General features: G+C 32.2%; 2 protein-coding genes across 2 annotated transcripts; both read left to right on the top strand.

Annotated features, from left to right (window-relative positions):
• The first annotated feature begins 11,163 nt into the window (after nt 1–11,163).
• LOC122606633 lies at nt 11,164–19,036 on the top strand. The gene is made up of 8 exons (XM_043779472.1): nt 11,164–11,441; nt 12,426–13,470; nt 13,551–13,700; nt 13,777–13,883; nt 14,022–14,385; nt 16,883–17,110; nt 17,250–17,365; nt 18,366–19,036. Exons 2-8 carry the CDS (start codon nt 12,550–12,552, stop codon nt 18,901–18,903), a joined length of 2,424 nt encoding a protein of 807 aa, XP_043635407.1. The 5' UTR covers nt 11,164–11,441; nt 12,426–12,549; the 3' UTR covers nt 18,904–19,036.
• Nucleotides 19,037–20,339: 1,303 nt separating this feature from the next.
• LOC122608070 lies at nt 20,340–23,872 on the top strand. Its single transcript, XM_043781157.1, has 7 exons — nt 20,340–21,287; nt 21,377–21,508; nt 21,735–21,841; nt 21,984–22,347; nt 22,511–22,747; nt 22,946–23,061; nt 23,283–23,872. Exons 1-7 carry the CDS (start codon nt 20,370–20,372, stop codon nt 23,821–23,823), a joined length of 2,415 nt encoding a protein of 804 aa, XP_043637092.1. The 5' UTR covers nt 20,340–20,369; the 3' UTR covers nt 23,824–23,872.
• Nucleotides 23,873–24,053: the final 181 nt, after the last annotated feature.

Below are 24,053 nucleotides of genomic sequence, written 5' to 3'. Positions count from 1 at the left end.
CCCACCAAACCTTGAGTATTATTTAATAAATTATTTTCTTCACTTTTAATTTGGGTAAAGAAAAAGAAAAATTGTTCATGGAGAAGTCTTGATAAAGCAGCTATAAAAGCTATGCTTGTCAATCGAGTAGGTGATTTTGGATGGAATATCAAAGGTAATGGTGGGGTACTCAAAATTTCGACAGTCAACTGGAGTGATGATATTGGATTTAATTGTATGTTCATTTACAGAATAGATTTTTTATTATTATTTGGGATTTTTTTTTGTTTGGTAATAATTGATTCACCATCATCCCAAACATAGGAATTATTCTATCTTTTTTCTATTTCATTCTCTTTCCATTCTCTTCTTTAATTCCATTCTTTATCATTCACATATACCAAACACTCCCCTATTGTATTTGTTTAATTGCATGTAGTTTGGAATGATATAGGTTATGTAATTGTAGTATATTTGGAATTCTGTAATTTTTGGTTGCTAGTTTCTTGCTAGTTAACCTTAATATTATATACTTGCTTTTGTTGTCATAAAATAAAATAAAAAAATTTCCATGGCTTCTTGTGTTTAAGTGTTTAGCAAAACTTTTTTGCAAATATTTGGAGAATTCTTGTGTTGTGCACACAATATGAACTCTATTATTACAAAAAAGGAACTTCAATTTTACATAAATAAAGAGCATTATAGCAACAATCTTCATAATATCACAATATTCTTTAATATTCTTTTGTTTATTTCATCATCACCATCACTAGGATAAACTGATAGTAACTTTGTTTCGTACTTCCTTGTCTTTCGTAAAGACAATAAGACGGTATAGTTATTTGACATATAGTCAAAGTCAAAATTTGTAATTTTAATGAAGTGTGTACAGATTTCTAATACACATGCGTAAACTCAAGAATGTAACAATAAACCTATAATTTGAAGACTATGATATTAGTATCAAAGATTTTTATTCATCTACCACATTCATGCATTATTAATCTGTACAGTGTGTTGTAATGTTAGTACAGTGTGAGAATAATAAAAAACTATGGTACTAATATCATTTCTCATAATTTAAACACAAACCATTCTGTTGAAATCCAACAAAAAGCATTTTTTTACATCTTTCTAATACATATACCAACCGAGATTTGGTCTATCTTAATATAAATCGGTTAAATTGCGACGAGAGCGTCCCTACTGAGACAGTGCAGATTCCATGAAAATGGTTTTAGCTCAAAAAGTGCTCTTAACATAAGAGCCGACAGTTGTGAGAAGTTTTTCGATGAGTTGCACATTTTTGGCAACTTGCTCTTTTTTAAAGTTCTACACGTCTCAAAGGACATACAATATTTAACAATTGGATCAATCAATAATTGTTAGTTTTAAATAATGTTGAAATATCAAGTTAGAAAAACCCTATATATTAATTTTTGAAAAATGATACTCAGTATCAACATTATTCTTTAACACTCTCGCGCATCATTAGAAAAGTCGCCTTTCTAACATTAATTTTGGACTCGATCATAATTCATTTAATTTGTTCAAATCTTACTCTGAAATACAGTATACCTTTTGTTTTCTGTTCAAATAGTACGAACATTTACAGATTTTGATTACATTGACCTGATCATTCTTAACTAATAACTCAAGTGATTGTTGATAAATAAACGACTTTGCTAGAATATTTTATCTTTACTCCTTTATAATAATTATACCCCTCCTTAATATAGAATTTGTTAAAAACTAGTTAGTTGCGAAAATACTAATTTACCCTTATCTCTTATTTTTATAGACGGCTATTAGATGCACCCCTCCTTCAAATGATATATAGATACTGGACCACTTACTGGACCACCAAGTAACCACTTACTGGACCACCAAGTACATACGAAACCAAGTGATTTATAAAGGGATTTTGATTTGTACAAATTGTACAGTGTACTATACTATGTACAAAATGTGTGTATATCTGCATTTCTCAAGTGTAAAAGTCATCACCAAATGTTGGCCCAAGTTTAAGTCACGAAGTACACAAACATATAAATTATTACGTTATGGTATTTGGTATTTTTATGATAATAGAGCTCTAGTCTTTAATCGACAACAAAGTGAAATTATGTTTTTGATGAAATGGTTAAAAAGGAACAATAGATAATATTACATCATTTTTCTAATCATCAATATTAATACAAGTTTTCACACCTCCTGAATTACGATTGGAAAATTTAAGTTGATTGTACACATTTTGTCTATGCAAAAAAGGAGTTTCCCATGCCCGGTCGAATGCGTTGCTAGACCATAGTGGATGAGTATGAGGTATCGGAAAATCTTCTTGAAGTACGAATCTTACAAAATGGTTACCATTGACGAGTGCAATTACCCAAATATCATGCGGTTGCGAATTTGGTGGGCTACTAAAAAGTGGTAAAAATGTTGTCTCTTCTTTGTTGCTTAAAAAAACAACAACTATATTATACCTTGAAACAATGAGTAACCCCATGAATAATATTTCCATCCAATGTACTTCAGGTGCAAATCCCTCCTTAAAGTAATTTAGTGCATACTGAATTGCTTCTTAAAGTAATTTAGTGCATACTGAATTACTTGTGCGCCTTCTTTGTTAAACATATGCTCGTATGTTGTATTATGCACATATAACTCTCCCAATAAATCCATTCGAATTTGACGCAATGTCTCCTTATGATGACCCATGCATACAGCTGTCGCTCTAAATCCACAAATTCCATTTCCCAATACACTATGCACCTGTGTGATATATGGAAGAAACATTTCAAATCCTTGGTTACTTAAAAAAGTTGTATTGTTCATGGCTGGATCTACATCGTACAGTGGAACTAGACACATATAAGCATTTGGATCTTGATCTTTCGGTTCTTCATTTAAATCGAAAAAGTTGGGTTGGGGTTGGGGTTTGGGTTTATGTTTGGGTTTTTTCAAGCTTGGACGTCCCCGGTTATCTTTGTGATTTTCGGGTTCACCAATTGTTGAAGAATCAACATTAGCCTTCCTCCAAAATTCATGATCAACATCTTCCACATTTTAAGACATGTTAATGCCCATATAAAATTTGCTTTCCTCTCTCTATATAACAAGATAAATGTTATAGAAAACGTCTTGCTGGTAGAAGTAACACCAACAATCTCGAAAAGAGGCGTATCAAACTTGTTTGTATTGTAAGTAGCATCCATCAATAAAATATCGGGATAATCAAGCCATATTTTTAGTGATATTGGATGTACCCAAAATAACTCTTCCAAGTTGTTGGTTGAATCATTTGTACGATACTAAAAGTGATATCTCTTTTCTTGTAAAAAATCAAAGACAACTTGAATTGGGGTTCGACTGGTCATGGTTAGCCAATCATACCATCTGTTGGGCATTATAGATGGTATTGTTTGTAGACACATTATTCTCATCCAATACCTTCAGTGTTGAAAGAATATCACGTGCTTTCATATTCTGACTAATCATTGTTGCAACTAAACTAGTTTCATGACTAGTCAACCTTTGTGCAAATGGATGACCCTCCATAAACACTGCAGGTTCATGATTATGTTCATGACACTTCACTGTTAACACCCATACATCATTAATTTTATAATACTTTCCCACTAATTCAAATTTGCAATTAATTTTTTTGGTTTGAGTGTCTCTAACAACAGGATTAGTACTTCTAGACACACCGCCACGATCACATATAAGTACAATTTTAGAAAGATAGCCATTTTTTTCTTAGATCTCTTGGTTACAAGAACGTAACCATAAGAGCATGCCACTTTTTGTGCCCATTCTACTAATTCTTGATTAGAGTTAAACACCTGTAAATATCATATAAGTGGTTTGTTATTTACATAAACAAGTATTTTAAAGCAAGTATTCTTGATGTATAATATAAAACAATCTACATAAACAATAATTACACTAACTGTAATAAATATAAAACAATCTACATAAACAATAATTACACTACGATAATATAAATTATTAAGATAAAATAATGAATAGTTACTATAAATATAAAACAAGTATTCTTGATGTATAATGTAAAACAATCTACATAAACAATAATTACACTAACTATAATATAAAGAAGATGAAAGACGATACATACCTGGTCGGTTAAAAATTCCGATTCATTCGTCATTTGTTTTCTATTGAACAATCTACATAAACAATAATTACACTAACAATCTACATAAACTATATGATCAACTTTATCGAACTTCTTTTCTACTTCTGTTTCTTTGGTTGGATTAGTTTGTATGTTTGTGTAGAAGATATACAAAATATATAATAGTTGAAACATTTATTACAAAGTATATTTATTACATAATAAATAGACTATCAAAATATCATAAGAATCTATCACTATTTTGTATAAAATCAATGTCACTTTATTAAAAACATATTTATTACTTAAGTTAATTTATGAAAACTGAAGGAAGTATTGTCCTCACTTTTCTTTTCCTCACTTTTCGTGCAAAACCTACAAAATCATATCATTATTTTGTATAAAACTAATGACACTTTCTAAAAGTACATTTGATTTTAACTCGATTTGATTCTCATAAATGTCACCTGACATTTCATACAAATGTATAAAATTAATAGTTAATAACATGAGTACCCAATTTTTTTTTAAAATATACCAAATTAGCCAACTTTTATTGGAATTTCACAAATTACCCAACAAAATCGCAATAAAATGTGAAAATCGCAATGAGATTTTGAAAATCGCATAAAGATTTTTAAAATCGCATATAGATTTGGCAAAATCACATAGATATTTTGGAAAATTCTATAGAGATTTTGTAAATTCGTATAAAGATTTTGAAAATCTCATAGAGATTTTGAAAATCGCATAAAGATTTTGAAAATCTCTATGAGATTTTACTTGTTTTTGATTTTGATTTTTTTTTAATTTTCACTTTTTATTTAGATTTTGATTTTTGCATTGTGTTTTTTGAATCTCAAAAAAAGTCAAAATCTAAAAAAAAAAGAGTCAAAAAACGTAATTTGGAAGTCAAAATTTCAAAAAAAAAAAAAATCAAAATTAGAAAAAGTCGAAATCTCATAAAGATTTTGAAAATCTCTATGAGATTTTAAAATCTCATAGCGATTTTACAACATCTTTATTAGATTTTTAAAATCTTTATGGGATTTTATAAAATCTCTATGCGATTTTACAAAATCTCTATGCGATTTTGTAAAATCTCATAGCGATTTTCTAAATCTCATAAAGATTTTCAGAATCTCATTGCGATTTTCATTTTTTATTGCGATTTTGTTGGGTATTTTGTGAAAGTCTGAAAAAAATTGGTTAAATTGATTTATTTTTATAATAAATTGGGTACTCATGCTATTTTCTCTAAAATTAATGGCCTGACAAAGTTATACAAAGTTATAGGCAATGTTTTAAAAGATTGTTTCATTAATATAACAATAGAAATAGAGATGTATATGTCACTATCCTTAAGTTTTGTCCTCATTTAATTTTATAAATATGACAAACAACTTTCTTAAGTGGTCCATTTTATCTTTTTTTCCATATGCCATATTTATGTTGTCCATTTTATCTTGTCAGTATCTTGTTAGCTTCTTTATTTTCATTTTGTACTATATAACATGACATCAAGCTAGGGACCGGTCACTATCTTGCCATAGCCTCTTTATTTTCATTTTATACTATATAACATGACATCAAGCCAGGGGACCGCTCTATTTTTTTGGGGTTGGGGGTGCAAATATGATGTGACTTTATATAAACATGTCATTGGGGCGGTTTTGGTATTTTGACACTTTAAATATAAAAAAAATTTCATTACATACCCCTGGGGTATGTCATATTATTAAGTTTCACCCATCTCATTTTTTTATATCATTACATACCCCTACGATGATTTTTCGTATCATTATATACCCCTCACGGCTCACGCTAATGTCCATTAATGTGTTTCTGTAAACCCCTCATGTGCAATGCACATGAGGGTATTTTAGACTCTTATTTCGTCCTTTTTTGTCATCTTCTAACCTCATCCACTTCCTTTTTCCTCCCTTATCATTTTCCCAGAAACCTAACAAATTAATATATATTAAAAACAAAGGTACGAAAATGCGTGCAAAGAATAGTAACGGGTCATATTATTTTTCTGGACCCGTTTTTATTTTCTTAATGGGCCAACTTCATTTTCTTTTGGACCCATCTTATATTATTAATTTTGGGCTTGATAAATTATGTTTTGATCTTTTAAATTGATTCCAATTTGTTTACAAAGATCACTTATTTTAATTGCATATTATTATTTTTTAAGTTTGTAACATATTTAAGATTATCTCATCTTAGTACAAGTGAACTATTACACAGTATATATACATATAACAGTAGAGTATATGTTTTGAATATATATACATCTAACCATCTCCGAAAAATTTGTTTGCAATACTTCAATGTTATTTCGGTTGATGTTTTATTATTATGGATTTTTTTTTCACTTTCTATTTTCAATGATTTAGGAAATTAGCTTTAATTATGTTTGTATTATTATTTTATATTTTTATTTTATATATACTACTTTCATACTTATTATCTTTTAGAATGTATATAATATATTAATTTGTTATAAATTTATATTGTTGATTTTTTTTTAATTTATAATTGCTTACTCATTAAGAAATCAATATCAACTCAAGTTTTGAGCTATATAATGTTTCTAAAAGCATGTAATAATTTTTTAAATAATACGGAACACAATAAATATAATGTCTCCCGGGGCAACGCCCGGGTAACTATCTCGTTAAAATAATAATAACATATCTCCATCAAATATAAAAAGTGATAACTAGCAAAATAGGAATGCAAATCCTATCCGTAGCTCACCAAACTAAACATCTAAGCCACATATATTATTCTACTATCTATGTATCTATATAAAAGCCTATCAGAAAGTGCTTACTTGGCGTTCTCCTAGCCCGCCATGTCAGCAAATTCTGATGTGGCGTTACCAGAACGATCTGAATGACACATCAGCAGCCACATGTGCATCATATTTGCTGATGTGTTTAGTCCACGTACGCATGCAAGCCATAATGGTAGCCTTTATATTAAAAAAAAAAGGTTATCGGTTTCGAACCCGCGACCTACCTTTTGTGCGCAACGCATGTTTACCACTTGAACCAAGGAATTTTTTGTTCATTTATGGAATCTCACTATTAATAAAGCATCATTTTGATCCAACACACATTTAGGAAATAATTATAATCTCAGATCTTCCCCATCGATGACAACCAATTTTCAATTTCCTCGAATCGTTTCCTATCAAAAATAGCGTTGTTTTTGTGTTATAAAGATTTTATTTTTTGAGTTATAGACTTTTAGTAATATTGATAAATTTTATGGTGATATATAGTTTGATTTTTTATTTGAATAGTGTCATTGTCATGGCTGAATCACAAGAAGATTAATTAATTTGCAATCAATAGATTCAAGATTAAGGTTATATTACTTCATTGAGTAATAATATACCTTTTCATGATTTTTGATAACAAATATGTAATTTCTCACACTTATTTCCATTTTATATTTTGTGCAAGTTAAGTATTTTTAGTTTTAATGGATAAGTTGTAATATGTTATTAAAATATGTTTTTGTTTAGATTGATATCTTTATTTTCATAATTTCAATAGTTTTATATTTGTTTTGTTAGGTGTTATATCATGAACACCAACTGTTTGATGAAATTTCTCAATGAAAAAAATCAACTGTTTTGTTTAAGCGCCTGTATTGTTTTGGTAAGCATCTATTCAATAGTTCATAAGATGGAGATACTTTTTGTCATTTGTCTAATTGGTGTAGATGATGTTTCTTAGTACTATTATTATCATCTGATGTATAGAGCAAAAAATCAAAGATTTGAGTTAATGTATACCAATGCCAAGATAGTCGAAGCAAGACAAAGATGCAAAGAGATACTCAATCTTAAAGAACAAAAAATTTAATGCTTAGCCACCTAATGTATCAGGTATTTTGACCTTATTGAGTTAGATATTGTAAGTTTTAAATATACTATGAATTTGTATTCACTTAAAGTCCTTACTTCGTTTTTTTTAACTGTACTTAATTCATATTTAGTTAATGTTTCATAGGGAAACCATGACATAATATTACAATTACTTATACCATAAACATAAGTTATCAAGCCATAATTGGATTCCATCAAATGGGTTTTGTAAGTTCTAACCATACGATATAATATAAAATCGTATGACTTTTATTTTTGGCATCTAATCAGATATACTATTATATTTCTGTATATATTGATTTATTTTCATTGTTACAAATATAGTTAGTACCAACTAATAGTGTTTCGGGTCATAATTTTTTTCTTAAGTTCAAGAGACTATCATGAAAGTTTTTTAACTTTGAATTTCATAATCTTACATAAAAGACTCAAACATATAAATCTTCTTCTATATTTTTTGATTGCATAGTCAGTGAAAATCAAAACTAATCAAATTGTCTTACTAATGTGTTTGTGATTCTACGTGTTTTTTCAGGTATGTTGGATGAGCTTTAGGATCACATCGAGTCTATTAATATGGCCAATGGTGATATTTTTGTATGTAATTTTGATCTTTTTTTATGTTAGTTATAATCATAAAATAATTAATTGTGTACCTTTTCATTTGTTATATCTTAAATTTATATGAACCAAGACTTCAGAGGTTATATCTTTAGCAACTACCATGCTAATATATGAACTATGACTTTAGAGATTATAAGTACTACTGTCCAAAACATTACAAAGAGTCAACAATTGGTTATGGTTGTAAATATTATTGAACCTTTGCTTACCAATTCCAATTCTAATGAGGATCTTATTGTTCAGACGTAGGCACTTGGATTAAGCAGAATGTTTGAAAGATGAAAGGTCTTGTGGGAGTGTTGTAAAGGGGAATCTTGGAAGTGGGTTTGGCTCGCGTCGGGTCGATTTAAGGTTTACAAAGAAGAATAGTAAATAACACTACTTGGGTTTGTTCTGATTGCGGGTATAGTGATGGATAGTGGTTTTATGAGAATTTTTAAGTTGATGTTTAAGAGGATTAATTATTTTTCCGTAAAAAATAATAAGGGTATGGTTTCAAGATATAGGGTTGTGTACACAATAATTGTGAGGAATGTCTTTTGAACTCGAGTGATTGATCCTAAGGTATCACGACCTTATTAATGAATACCAATGTAAATAGGTTTTAAATCATACACGTTTTCAGTTTGCATCAAATAACTTATATTTTTGTAAATTCACAAGTGACTTTCTCCAAGATGATCCATCAAATCATTATTTTTATAAGTATATAAAATAGTATATACGTCGATTAATAGTATTTAACTATTCATTTATGTCTAAATTTCTCTTATACCATCTCATTTACAATGAATTATCTAGAAAATAATTTAGGCCGCCGCATCACGCGGGTTTCACCTAATTAGATACAAATACATATATTATTCATATGTTTCTTTTTTTTTTTTTAATTTTAAATTCACAGCATAGAATACAAATATCAAATCAGTGAATCACAGGGACGATTTTGTTTAAGTTTCTGGATCGTGATGTCGGTTCTTGATTTTAGATCTTGGGTGATATATATATATGTCTGTAAAGAAGTAGATGTCTTTTTATCCGGTGGCCGCATAATACGAAGCTCACCACCAGACCCAACCTAACCACCATGGGCGATGATGTTCTGATCGGTAGTGGTGGTTTCAAAGTCTTTTGCATAACATGGCTATCAGAAAAAGGTATATAGATTTAGTAATTTCAAATATAAATCACACAATAAGATTAGATCAACTCTTTTTTTTTACTTCGAGATTTTTTTTGCATAATCGATCTTCACTAATAGCTATTATGGGTGAAAGTAATTACTTGTAATAATTAGATGTGTTGTTTTTGGATTTAATTTGTGAAAATAATTGGTTGTAATAACGATCGGTGGTTGTACCCGAGGGATGTGGCATATGGGGTTTTGATTGTATTTTATTGTTATTTGGTATTGTATGTCGATGAGATTTATGATGATTTGTTGTTAGATCTGAAAAACAAGATGAAAAAGAAGAATGGAGTGTTATAGAAGTCAAAATGACTAAAATATCCTCACGTGGTATGCACATAAGGTGGTTGACAGAGACTCACAAACGAACGTTAGGGTGAGGGGTATGTAATGATACGAAATAATGATACAAAAAAACGAGAAGGGTGAAACTTAATAATATGACATACCTTAGGGGTATGTAATAAAATTTTCTCTTAAATATATGTACAAGCAAAACAAGCACATATACAATTACAAGCCTCTTAATGCAAGAAACTTAAAAATCACAAACTCCCACGAATAATAATGGTCTCCGGCTCTTGTAAATACGTGGCCATACAATCCAAAAACTAGATTAAAAGATAAAAGGACATCTCGTAAATAGTATAGAAGTCTGGCACTATATGACAACAATATCACGTGTATATTCTGACGGGTCAACACAAACACGTTTTTAGTGTTTCAATACACGCATAATTACGATCCCTCTGATTTACTTTAGTTCTTCCACACAGAATCGACAACCTTTTTTTTTTTAAAAGTAACTATCATTAACGTATCGCTAAACTCACCCAAAAAAAAGATGCCAAACACAGAATCGACAGCTAAGGCACGTTTTTTGAATAAGGAATCAATTGACTAAACACGTACATAAATTGAAACACTTAACCGGAGCCACCCAAGAATACATAAAGGAGTCCGTTTATCTTATTGGGCAAGTTAGTTTGGTAAGAATTAGCTCGCTGGCTTTGTTACACCGTATCTGTTTGCAAGCATTTGGCAAAAATAATCAGCAAAGATGATCGGTTATATTTGGCCGATGTATATGAACGTTGGGTAAGAATTTTGAATTTGCTATATTTATTTATTAAATATGAAAATGATGACATTAGCAAATTGATTTTAACCGGTAATGCACCATTTATATTGGTTTAATTGGCTTCAATTTAGCAAAATTTATATTAGTGGATATTTTTTTTTTCTTCCAAAATTTAACAAAACGACACTACACCCCCTAATACGCCTATTTTACTCTTCTCACTTCTATTCCAAAGACACAATAATCGACACTGCTCTCAAAGTTTTCTTTTTCAAGCCCTTGTAACAGCAAAAAGAAATTTATCTTCCTTCTTTGTTGCTCTTTCTTTCAAATACACAAGATTCAAGCATGAGTTTTAAAATTATGACAGTCAAGAAAAATGGCGTACAACCAAGTCAAGGCGAGTAAGCACTACACAACAAACAGCCAAGGTACGAGGAGGGCGTGTTGAAAAAAGTGACAGAGAAGCAAAGTGGGTGGATCAAGAGCGAGCGGAAGAAGATTTGCCTCGAAGTTACAAGTAATTGTTTCCTTTGTAATTGAAATAATGAAATGGGTTTTGAAAATGATTTTTTTTAGATGGGTTTGGGTTTGGGTAAGAGACTAAAGAAATAAAACCAATATTCGTTAAGAACAAAAAAGAAATACCGGTTTTAGTAGAAATACCCGGTTTTCGAGTAAAAAATTGGACAGAGTTTCTCTTTATAAAATGAAAGAGAATAGTACTAATACCGGTTTTGGTGTAAATTAGGCATAGATTTCACATAACCACAACCACATAGCGGAAAGTCAAAAACAGTGTATTATTTGAATATAAATTCAAATGAAGAACAGGTAAGGAAAAACGGTATTTGAATACTGGTAAGTATAAATGGAAAACCGGTATTTATGTAACAAGGTGAAAGCCGGTATTTGGCTTGAAAAGGAAAGACGGTATTCAAAAGAAAAGGAAAGCCGGTATTTTGATATTAAGGAAAACCGGTATTTTGAGGGAATACTGGTATTTGTAAGTGAAAACGGGTGAAAAATAGATGTTCGCCAAAATGATGTAAAATCGGTCGGATTTTGCGCTTTGACTTTGGTACCAAATGTAATAGTTAAATTTAAGCTTTCAATATGTTGTAATCATGATTTGTATAGAAAATAAGAATAAAAGGTGAATTAGATAATTACAATTAGCCTATTTTCACTAATACCCATCTAAAATATATACTATACCCAAAAAGAATGGGTAGAAACCGGAAAAGCAGTGGTAAACACCCTTGCCTCTGGAGACAGAGGTCATGGGTTGAATCCTCATCCCATGCAAAGGTTGGAGGACCTTTTCTACCATTTAGGTAGAAACCGGAAGCAGCCTCTCTACTTAGGTAGAGGTAAGGTTTGCCTACATCTTAACCTCCCCCATACACCGTCGAGGTATTGGGGCTCAAAACCCGCGGAAGGTGGCACTGAGCAGTTACTTTTTATATATTTTTAAGTTTTTTAATTCTATTTTATCATCTAGGTAGGGTATGTTTGTTATCAAGTTATTGAGTTTAAGACTGAAGATCCAACCAAAATATACTTTGAGCTGATCATCCATAGCCAGGCATCATTTCTTGTTATTCCATCCATTCTACACAAAAACAATGGAATTCATCAAAGATACAGGCCACCTTAATATACCCTTTCAAGATATCGAACTAGCAACCAATAACTTCACAACACTTATCGGAAGGGGCGGATATGGCAAGGTTTACAAAGGAAAGCTCTCACTTTCGGGTAAACTTACAAATGTCGCGGTAAAGCGACTAGATACTAACCTTTCTGGTCAAGGGTTTAAGGAATTCTTAACGGAAATCCAATTGCTTTCACGTTATAAACATCCGAACCTCGTATCCCTTGTTGGTTTTTGTCATGAAGGCGGTGAAAAAATTCTGGTTTATGAGTATGCAGAGCGCGGAAGCCTTGACAAATACCATCATGTCGATGGAAAAACATGTACATTAACATGGAAGCAACGGATAAATATTTGCATTGATGCAGCACGTGGTTTGAACTACCTACACAACCATGTTGCAGAAAAAGAAAGAGTTATCCATAGGGATCTAAAGAGTGCAAATATTCTCTTAGATCATGATTGGAAAGCTATGATTGCGGATCTTGGGCTTTCCAAATTAGGCCGTGCAAATGAAAATGAGACGTATCTTATCACTAATGCGTGTGGCACACAAGGTTATTGTGATCCGACATATATACATACGGGAGTGTTGACAAAAGAGTCGGATGTTTATTCATTTGGCGTGGTATTGTTTGAAGTCATATGTGGGAGGTTGGGCTTCAAGAATGTAGATAATGAACAAAGATTTCTAGCCTCACTCGCCCAACGCTACTATGAGGAAGGAAATTTAAATAAGATTATTGATCCTTGTTTAAAGAACCAAATAGAGTACTCGGTTTCTTTGAATGCAGTTTCCAAGATTGCATATCAATGCTTGGATAGTGATAGGGAAAAACGACCCTCCATGGAATTTGTGGTAGAGAAACTTGTGGAAGCACTGGAATTGCAAGTAAGTTCAAGTTTGTAGTTTTAGATATACTGATTTTTTCATCCATATGAAAACAATGTTAAGCAACAAAAACTCCACAGGTGTTTGATAAATTTGATTTCCTATTTAATACTTCATACCCACGGAATGACGAGTTAAATAGGATCTCAGATTCTCCTATAGTAAAGTCTAGCAGAATGCAACTCTACACACATCTCTCAAAAGGAATCCTTGTCAATGGGGCCAATGTGGTAAATATGCTTCTTTGTTTTATATGTATATAAACATATTATTTGATTTAACAATAAAGAATGGTCAATTATATAGTGGTTATCTGTGGATGATGAGGGGAAGAATCATGAACTGATATCAGCAACAAAGTTCATGCCCTTGGATGGAAAAAATTGTACACAGACATTTGCTCCTCAGTCTCGGTTTGTCTCTTCTCTTTTGTGACATCCTTTTAAAAATATTGTTAGTAATATCCACATAATTTAGTCTGTACAGAACGATATTAGCACACATATTTGTGTCACAACAGATATCATCTAATCTCTTTTCAATATGTTTAGATTTCCAACGGTTGCCAAGATATTGAATCCATCGAAGATTAATATGCAAGTCATGATAGTAACTCAGTTTTTGTCATCCGATATAACATATGCAGCTTACCTTGTATGCAAACCCACATATCATTTTCCTAGAGGTTTCCATGTTACCGGGAGTTTAAATTACGAACTAAAGCCTGGAAGAAGTTTACGTAGTTCATATTTTAGTGAGTTGGATCAGAGTGGATGGATGATGGCTGAACTCTTCCAAATCGTTAATCCTAAAAGAAATGATGGTTTCATAGTTAATTTCAAACGAATTGATTTAATGTATCAAGTACAAACTGGTATCATTGTTGAAGGCGTCAAATTTCTTCCAATACATAAGGTACTTGAGAATATTTGTAGAGAGAAAAGTGAATATGTTAGGTTAGGTATAGAATATATATATATATATATATATAATAGAAAAGTTATTTTGAGTCCACCTTATTTTGAGTCCAATTTGAGTCCACTGATTTTCTTCCATTTCCTCAAATTCTTCCCACCACCATGATTTTCCGGCGACGACGACCACCGCCACCATGACTTACACATGTGTAAGTTTTACAACTTATACATGTGTAAGTTATATGGACTTAAAATGGACTCAAAATAAGTTGGACTCAAAATAACATGCCCATATATATATAAGGAAGGAGAATATGTGGTTGTCATGTACTAATTTTAGGTATATAGCCCCTCACTTCTTAATATTCTAATCCATAGAAAATATGAGGGCTCAATCATTTATTCATTATAGAATAAATATTAAACAATTACTATGTGAGGGGTTTTATACTTAAGCTTAGGTACATAGGGTAGGGTTAACGTGAGAACAACAAATTTGGAGAGAACCGTGAGAACCACTGATTTTCCTCCCTCTTTCTCATTTTTGGTGTGGTTTTTTAATTTTTGATTTTTTTAATTTTCTTTTAACAAAAACCCATTCCAAAAAAAATTTTAATTTTTTTTGAAAAAAAATCATATGGTTTACGTGTTGAAAATGTATGGATATGGTACGGGCGTTGCCCTCATCCGTTCTAAAGGGGTTGTCACCGGATGCATATGAAAATGGTATGAATTTGATGGGCGGCGATCCAAGAGTTGGTGACGGTTTGATACGGTACGGGCGTAGCCCTTACTCTAAGAGAAAAACCCTTAGGGGTGGTTTTTTAGTGGTTCTCACGATATATGTTGGTTCTCACTTGATCCACATAATAGTCATATATTTATTTTCCTCACATATATATATATACAATATATATATATATATATGGAAAAGGGAATATAAGACTGTCCGGCACCTAAGCTTAGGTGTGGAACTCCTAAAAAGGGAATAGGGGTGAGTTATTTTGAGAACTCCTAAAAAAAAAGAACTCAAGAACCATTCTGGACCACACATTCTTTTGCTCTTTTGTTCTCTTCAGTTAAATAATAAAATTCACCCAAATCATTCAAAATGTTCTAACTCACAAACCGTAAATCGTTAGACAAAACAAAAAGCATGGGTAGTCTTAAAATTTCGTCCTCTTTCATTAGAGATCCAATTCGATATACTTTTAACGACTTTTTAATTTTCGTTTTCTTTTTGGTAGTTACACATAACTTACACATGTGTAGGTTGAACTTACACATGTGTAGGTTGAACAAAAATTATGATTCAGAACGGGCTTCACCCTTAAGGATATTCATAAACCAAAGCTAGTGGGGGTGATAGGTCATAGAAGGTGTAGGTCATAGGGTGATAGGTCATAGAGGGTGATAGGTCATAGGGGGTGACCAGTGAGGGGTGATCTACCTAAAGGGCTCCGCCCTTAGCCGCTATTCCTCCGCCATAGACTGACGGGCTCCGTCCTTGGCTACCATGGCTCTGCCATGGATTGACGGGCTCCACCCTTGATCTTCATTGTTGTGTACATATGTCCATTTACTAATTTACATGTGAAAACAATGATCTTACACATGTGTAGGATGAACGCGATGGGAAAAAAAAAACAAAAATTAAAAAGTCGTCAAAATTATATCGAATTGGATCTCTAATGAAAGAGGACGTAATTTTAAGACTACCCATGCTTTTTGTTTCGTCTAACGATTTATGGTTTGTGAGATAAAGCATTTAAAATGATTGTGTGAATTTTCTTATTTAATGGAAGAGAGAGAAAATATAAGAAAATGAGTGGTCCAGAATTGTTCTCGCGTTCTTTTTTATTTGTGAGTTCTCAAATAACCCTTCCTCTCTCTCTCTCTCTCTATATATATATATATATATATATGAGAAAATGGAGTATGTGGCTGTTAGACACCCAAGCTTGGGTGTAGAACCCCTCACATACTAATTTTTTAATATATCTATAAATGTTTGCCCCCCCATGCTTTTTATGAATTAAAAAAACAAGATGTGAGGGGTTCTACACCCAAGCTTGGGTGTCTAACAGCCACATAAACCTTAACCTATATAAAATGATTTATGATGTTAACATCATCTTTGTTGGATGATGTTGCTCTCACAAACTCACTTAAATCAATTTCTACACATGTCAAAAAGCCCCCCATGATTTTAATGGTTTGTGAGAGCAACATCATCCAACCAAAATAATGTTAACATCATCTAAGTTATCCCCATATATATATATATATATATATGAGGCCAAGAGGGACAAATGGAACAATTGATCTATTAGACCCAAAACAAACCACCAACTAACTTGGCCTCTATTCTCCCAAATGTCTTCTTTGCTAATTGTCATTTCCTTTGTATTGTTAAATAAATATGGTTACATGTATGCTGTGCTGGTTAGCAAGACATTGATTGTCTTAAGCTAAGGTGTCCATAAATATTACAGGTTGATGATAAAGAAATCGGGGAATCAGATGTGGAAAATCTCCAAGAAAGAGAGTGGGAGAATCATTTGCCAAGTGATTATAAGCAATTCATATATTATTCAAGCAAAGACATGATGGCAATGCCTCAAAAGGATGTGATCTTCCCTACCGAACAGGAAGCATATTCCATTCTCTCTAAAGGCATACGAATTAAGCTTGAAATTGAAGATGAAAAAAATGTTGACATGGTTACTCCCTTACCATTATATTTGGTTTGATTTTTGGCTAATCTTGTGTTAGAACATGTGAAGAACATGAAGTGAGGTACTCGCATCTCATTAATGATTTTTCTATATAATTAACTTATTTGATGTTTTTTCTTTGTAGTGGTTTTGGATAACCAAATTGAATGGGAAGAAATGTTTTATGCTTTCACCTGATTCATTTTCAGCACCTCGCTCGTTGGCGTTTCGGTCCGCACCTGCAACTCCAGATGAATCCAGGTGTCTCTTCCTCTTTCTTTTATCTTTGTAATCATTTTAGTGTAGATATTTACATTCATTACTGCTAATATAGATAAATAAAACCAATCTGTAGTGTTTGTTTTGTGTTGGTCTCCAAGTTTGCATACTTACAAACTTACTTTAAGGGTAAATAATGCAAAGTAAATAACATGAAGTAAACAGAGAAGAATTAAGCTATTGTATGATATGTTCTCTAGTATATGTAAATGAGCGGATACAAAAGCTTTAATATGAGTCTAGACCTACGATGACTCAGATTGGTTTTACTAATATTATATTTAATGCAAAATGTAAAACAATACACTTAAAAATTAGACCAATAAGAAGAATTGTCTTCACAAGTGTTGCCTTTTATAAGAGATAAAGAATGCAACGTGTAGAAGGTTTTCAATCATCCGTTGGGGAAGAACTCTACAACTGATGCGTCCGAAATTTTGGGAGAAAGACAAAACCATATACAAACCATACACAGACTTGGATTTTTCACTTTCCCGCCCATATTTGACTTACAAATTGGGTGATGAGTCATTGACTTATCTCATACTTTCTGATAGCTTGCTGGTGTCTTCTGCTGAATGCTGACGACTTATGTAAGCAACAAGTACTTCTAGCGAATCCATTTTCCTAACACTTCGCCCTTATTATATCTTAAGATATACAGATATAATAATATTTGCCCTCAATTATAAGACATTTTGAAAACTAGTTTTTCTGGTTTGAATTTTCTTAAAACCTAGTATATTAAGCTTATGATTATGAAGACGTATTTAATAACATTTGAGGATTTGTCTATCTAGTGACTATATGTGTTTCACTATCTTCTTAAATAATGCTACATGTAGAGAGAATAGAAAATACTACTCGTATATATTAGTTGAGCATTATAATATTTTCTCAAATAATTTTGTGCACAGATATTATTTATTTTATTATTGACTTTTCATGTAATGAAACATACCCATTGTTTTGCCAAATGCAGATATGGAAAAGTTTTCTGTAAAGAAAACACACGTTACATATATATGAAGTTTAGGCTCATATATCCTCTTTTGTCAACAAAAACTACTTATGCCTGTTACCTTGTATACAAGATGCTAGACAATAAGTGTTTCGAACATCCATCCAATGTGACTATTGATTGTCACCCTATGAACATGGAAGTCACACATTTGGGTATACCAGTTTCTGAAAGGACACCGTTCTGCTCATTCTGGTCTGAAAAAACTAGAACCATGTATTTGAAAAGACCTAGAAGCCCACTCTTTGAACCAGATGGATTGATCAAATCTTCCAACCCATTGAACAAACTCAGCAATATGGAATTTCCAAGAGAAAGAAAAGATGGTTGGTGGGAGGTGAGCTTAGGAGAGTTTATCTCGGATTATACACCATGCGATGAAACGACTGGTATCACTAGTGTAAGACCTGATTATGACTCCCATATTAGCATCATGATAAGACACTTGGTTATGATTGAAAAACTTACTGTGCAAGGCATTGAGTTTCGACCATTATAGATAAATTCCATTATAGATGTTAGTGGTATTGCTCCTACGCTTTCTCCGCTACTACTTAATAGTAGTTTATATTTCTTATCAGATCATGAAAATGTATATTTACTTAATAGTAGGTTCATGTTATTTTTACAAATTCTCAAGTAAGAAAGCTTAATTTAGATCAGCAAATTTTTGGAAAATGCAAACAAAACCATATGAGACTATATGGAAGACTGCAAAAATTTTGGAAGACTGCAAAAATTTTGGAAAATGCAAAATTTTTGGAAGACTGCAAAAATTTTGGAAAATGCAAACAAAACCATATGGAAGACTGCAAAAATTTGGAACTGCTAGTTTGTGCATTGAAGTTCTTTGAGATAGTCATATGACAGACAGTGGGTTGATATTTTGGACAAATTAATTATCAAAATAACTGAATTCTGAACTCACTTCATATGAGACTAATCCAATTAATCTGATTAATAGTTCATGTCATTAAAAAAAAGGTTGGCCCAACCAAATTGAGAAAGAAAAGAAATATGTGTTTTTGCTAACAGTTGAGAAAACAACATAACACACGATAACAAATTATAAAGGGCCTAATTTTGATGATCAAATTACACTCAATCTCACTAATTAGAAACAACTGGGCGTCAATCTCTATACGCCAATCACCACTATCAAGATGCACACAAGGTGCTTGATCAAATGCCAGCTCTGGAATCACATCACTTGTCGGATGGAGTAATGGGCTTCAAATTCGTGGGGCGTTCAAGAAAAAGAACTACTCATGCCTTATTTTGCTTTTCACATTTATTTCAACCTTTCAGGTAACTTTACAAGTTGTGAAAGAAAAAGAAAAAAAAGTATCAAAATTATGTGTTTTTACTACATTGGGTTTCTGGGTTTGGTGTTATTATGTGGCTATTATTATAGAGTTTTGATTTTTAGACTTTTAGTGGTCTAAGTATATGGAAATCTACTATTAGCTTTCACATATATTTTGACCAATTAAAATTTGACTTTTGAAAGAGAAAACTTGTTAATCATATGAAATCTTATTTTAGCTTTCATATATTTCATATGTTTTTGGAGTACTTACTGGCTACTGCTAGTTAATAAAAATTTATATGAAATAAGTTAAACTTCACATCTTTACAAAAGCTCAATTCATTATGCTTAACAGTTTCAGGGTTACTTTTTAGTCATGATACAACGACTAAGTATATACATATATACAAAGTAACTCTATATATATATATATATACACGTGTGTGTATAATCGATAGCCATCAAGCTTGACTAGACTTTGCTATAGAAATTCTGAAAGATATAGTCTATTGTATATATGTATTTTTGAATGAAATTTAATTACTTAATATAATAATATTATAATAATTAGTGTCAAAAATGAAGCAAGGGGCTTTCTTCTTTGAATACAGAGTTTTTGAAACTTCTTCATCTCTGACTCTTCCTACACAAAAACAATGGCATTCATCAAAGATTCAGAGCACCTTAGTATACCCTTCAAAGATATCGAATTAGGAACCAATAATTTCACAACACTTATCGGAAAGGGCGGGTATGGCAAAGTTTACAAAGGAGAGCTCTCACTTTCGGGTAAACTTACATCTGTCGCGGTAAAGCGACTAGATACCAACCTTTCTGGTCAAGGCTTTAAAGAATTCTTGACGGAAATTCAATTGCTTTCTCGCTATAAACATCCAAACCTTGTCTCCCTTGTTGGTTTTTGTCATGAGGGCCATGAAAAAATTCTGGTTTATGAGTATGCAGAGCGCGGAAGCCTTGACAAGTACCATCATGTGGATGGAAAAACATGTTCGTTAACATGGAAGCAACGGATAAATATATGCATTGATGGAGCACGTGGTTTGAACTACCTACACAACTATGTTGCAGAAAGAGAGAGAGTTATCCATAGGGATGTAAAGAGTGCAAATATTATCTTAGATGACAATTGGAAAGCTATGATTGCGGATCTTGGGCTTTCCAAATTAGGTTGTGCCAATGAAAATGATACATATCTAATTACTAATGCGTGTGGCACACAAGGTTATTGTGATCCGGCATATATACATACGGGAGTGTTGACTAAAGAGTCAGATGTTTATTCATTTGGCGTGGTATTGTTTGAAGTCTTATGTGGGAGGTTGGGCTTCAAAAATGTAAATAATGAACAAAGATTTCTAGCTCAACTCGCCAAACGCTACTATGAAGAAGGAAAATTATATAAGATTGTTGATCCTTGTTTGAAGAACCAAATGGACTCGGATTCTTTGAAAGCGGTTTCCAAGATTGCATATCAGTGCTTGAATAATGATCGTGAAAAACGACCCTCCATGGAAATTGTGGTAGAGAAACTTGTGGAAGCACTGGACTTGCAAGTAAGTTCAAATACGTAGTTGTTTCAACAGCATTGATTCTTTCTTCCTTATCTTTAGAAACATAATCTTTTGCTACGAAAACTTCACAGGTTTTTGATAAATTAGATTTCTCTTGGTATGAAGAGATAAATAGGATGTCAGATTCTCCTCTAGTGTATTCTAGCAGAATGGAACTCTACAAACATCTCTCAAAGGGGATCCTTGTCAAAGAAGGCAACGTGGTAAATATAATTTTAATCTCTAAAATATGTTTGTATACGGTTGCACCATAGATGTAACTTTTAATAGGATTGAGGGTCTCGGATTGTAGTGAATTATACGCAAATGTTTATGTTGTGTAATGAACTACTCTGGTATTCACTGCATGTAATTAACTTTCAAATCTTGTTTATTACACCATATATGTCCTTTTTTAACATGGTTAGTAATAGATGGTTAATTTTATAGTGGTTTTCTATGGATGATGATGGGAAGAATCAAGAACTAGTATCAGCAAAAAAGTTCATGCACTTGAATGGAAAAAACTGTACAGAGACTACTGCTCCTCAATCTCGGTTTGTCTCTCTTATCTTCCGTAACATTCTTGTAAAACTCTTGTTAGTAATATCCGTATAATTTGGGTTGTACAGGAAGATGTTAGTACACTTATTTTTGAAAGAACTGATATCATCTAATCTCTTTTTAATATGTGTTCAGATTTCCAACGGTAGCAAAGATCTTGGATCCAACAGAGCTTAATATGCAAGTCAAGATAACAACTCGGTTTTTATCACCCAATATAACGTATGCAGCTTACCTTGTATGGAAACCCGTATATCTCTTTCCCGGAGGTTCCTCTGTTGTCGGGAATTTAAATTACAAACTAAATGGTAAAACAAAGTTATGTATATCATATCTTGGAGAGTTGGATCAGAGTGGATGGATGATGATTGAACTCTTCCAAATCATCAATCCTAAAAGAAATGTTGGTTTTAAAGTTAAGTTAGAAGGATTTAATTTTATGAACCAAGTACGAACCTCAGTCATTGTTGAAGGTGTCAAGTTTGTGCCAATACAGAAGGTATACGTTGTAACATATTGATTATCTCCAACTGAATAGGCCTTTATATATATGAGGGACAAGGGGAACAAGTAATCCATTGTCCCCCAAAAAATCACTAACTTCAAATTAATTGTGGAAGAGTTATATAACATTTGGCCTCTATTGTCCATATATATTACAGGTTGATGATAAAGAAATCAAGGAACCAGATGTGGAAACCGAGTGGGAGAATTATTTGCCAAGTGATTATAAGCAATTCATATATTATTCAAGCAAAGAAATGATGTTAATGCCTCAAAAGGATGTGATCTTCCCTACCAAAGAGGAAGCATATTCCATTCTCTCTAAAGGCCTGCGTATCAAGGTTGAAACAACATATGATGGCACATATAGGCAGCGTTTTAAGGACACTGACATGGTTAGTGCGTTACCATCATATTTGGTTTGAATTTTAGCTAATATTTCTTAGAACATGATCATCAATAAAATAAATTCAAGGTATCGCATTTTATTACCAATCGATCATAGTTACATCTGTGCCAAAAGTTATAATATAGGTATTAATCATTCATGATTGGTTTTTCTCTATAATATAAATGAAGTTTTTTGATTGCAGTGGTTTTGGATAACCAAATCGAATGGGAAGAAATGTTTTATGCTTTCACTAGATTCAGTTTATGCAAAAGGCTCGTTGTGGATTCAGTCCGCACCTGCATCTCCAAATGAATCCAGGTCTGTTGTCTCTCTGTAATCATCTTATCTGCATCCATTTATATCTTCTTAAAAACTAGTTTAATTTACTTGCATGCATCAAGTACATCATGCTTATTATGAAGACATATTTTATATCTCGCTATCTAGTTACTATATATATCTCGCTATCTCTTTTAGTAATCCTATTTGTGTATGTATGTCAGATTATAATGAAACAGACATTGTTTTCCCAAATGCAGATTTGGAAAAGTTTTTTTTATAGAACACACACTTCTCATAGAGATCGAGTTTACGCTCATATATCCTCTTTTGTCAACAAAAACTACATATGCGTGTTACCTTGTGTACAAGATGCAAAAAGATCCGTGTTTCGAACAACCATGGGATGTGACTGTTAAATGTCGCCAGCTGAACAAGGAAGTTATGTATTTGGGTATACCAGTTTCTGAAAGGAGACCATTCTGCTCGTTTGAGTCTAAAACAACTAAAAAGATGTTTTTGATAACACCTCGAAGCCCACTAATTAAACCATATCGTTTGATTGAATATTCCAACCCATTGAACAAACTCAGTAATATGGAATTTCCAAGACAAAGAAAAGATAGTTGGTGGGAGGTGAGCTTAGGGAAGTTTATCGTGGATTATAAGTCATTCGATGAAACGACTGGTATCATTAGTGTAAGGCCTGATTATGACTCGCGTATTTCTATAGATATGCATCCGTCTGTAAAGGTTGAAAAACTTGTTTTGCAGGGCATTGAGTTCCGACCATTATATTAGATTCCATGAATTGTAATGGGTTTGCACTCTAGATGTTTATGAAATTGCTATTGCTATATATATATATATATATATTTCTGATCAAATGAAAATTTAGTTTTATCTCAAGAACGATACATGTTGAGGTTCATGTTTATCTTTACAAATTCTCAAATAAGAATGCTTTATTTAGCTCAGCAAATTTTTTAAACTGCACCATCACAATTTAATGTTTTCATATTTGTGGCATC

The sequence above is a fragment of the Erigeron canadensis genome, chromosome 7 (genome assembly GCF_010389155.1).
Source record: "Erigeron canadensis isolate Cc75 chromosome 7, C_canadensis_v1, whole genome shotgun sequence".
In the NCBI taxonomy this organism is placed as follows: Eukaryota; Viridiplantae; Streptophyta; class Magnoliopsida; order Asterales; family Asteraceae; genus Erigeron; species Erigeron canadensis.
This window is presented reverse-complemented; position numbering and strand designations above follow the sequence as displayed.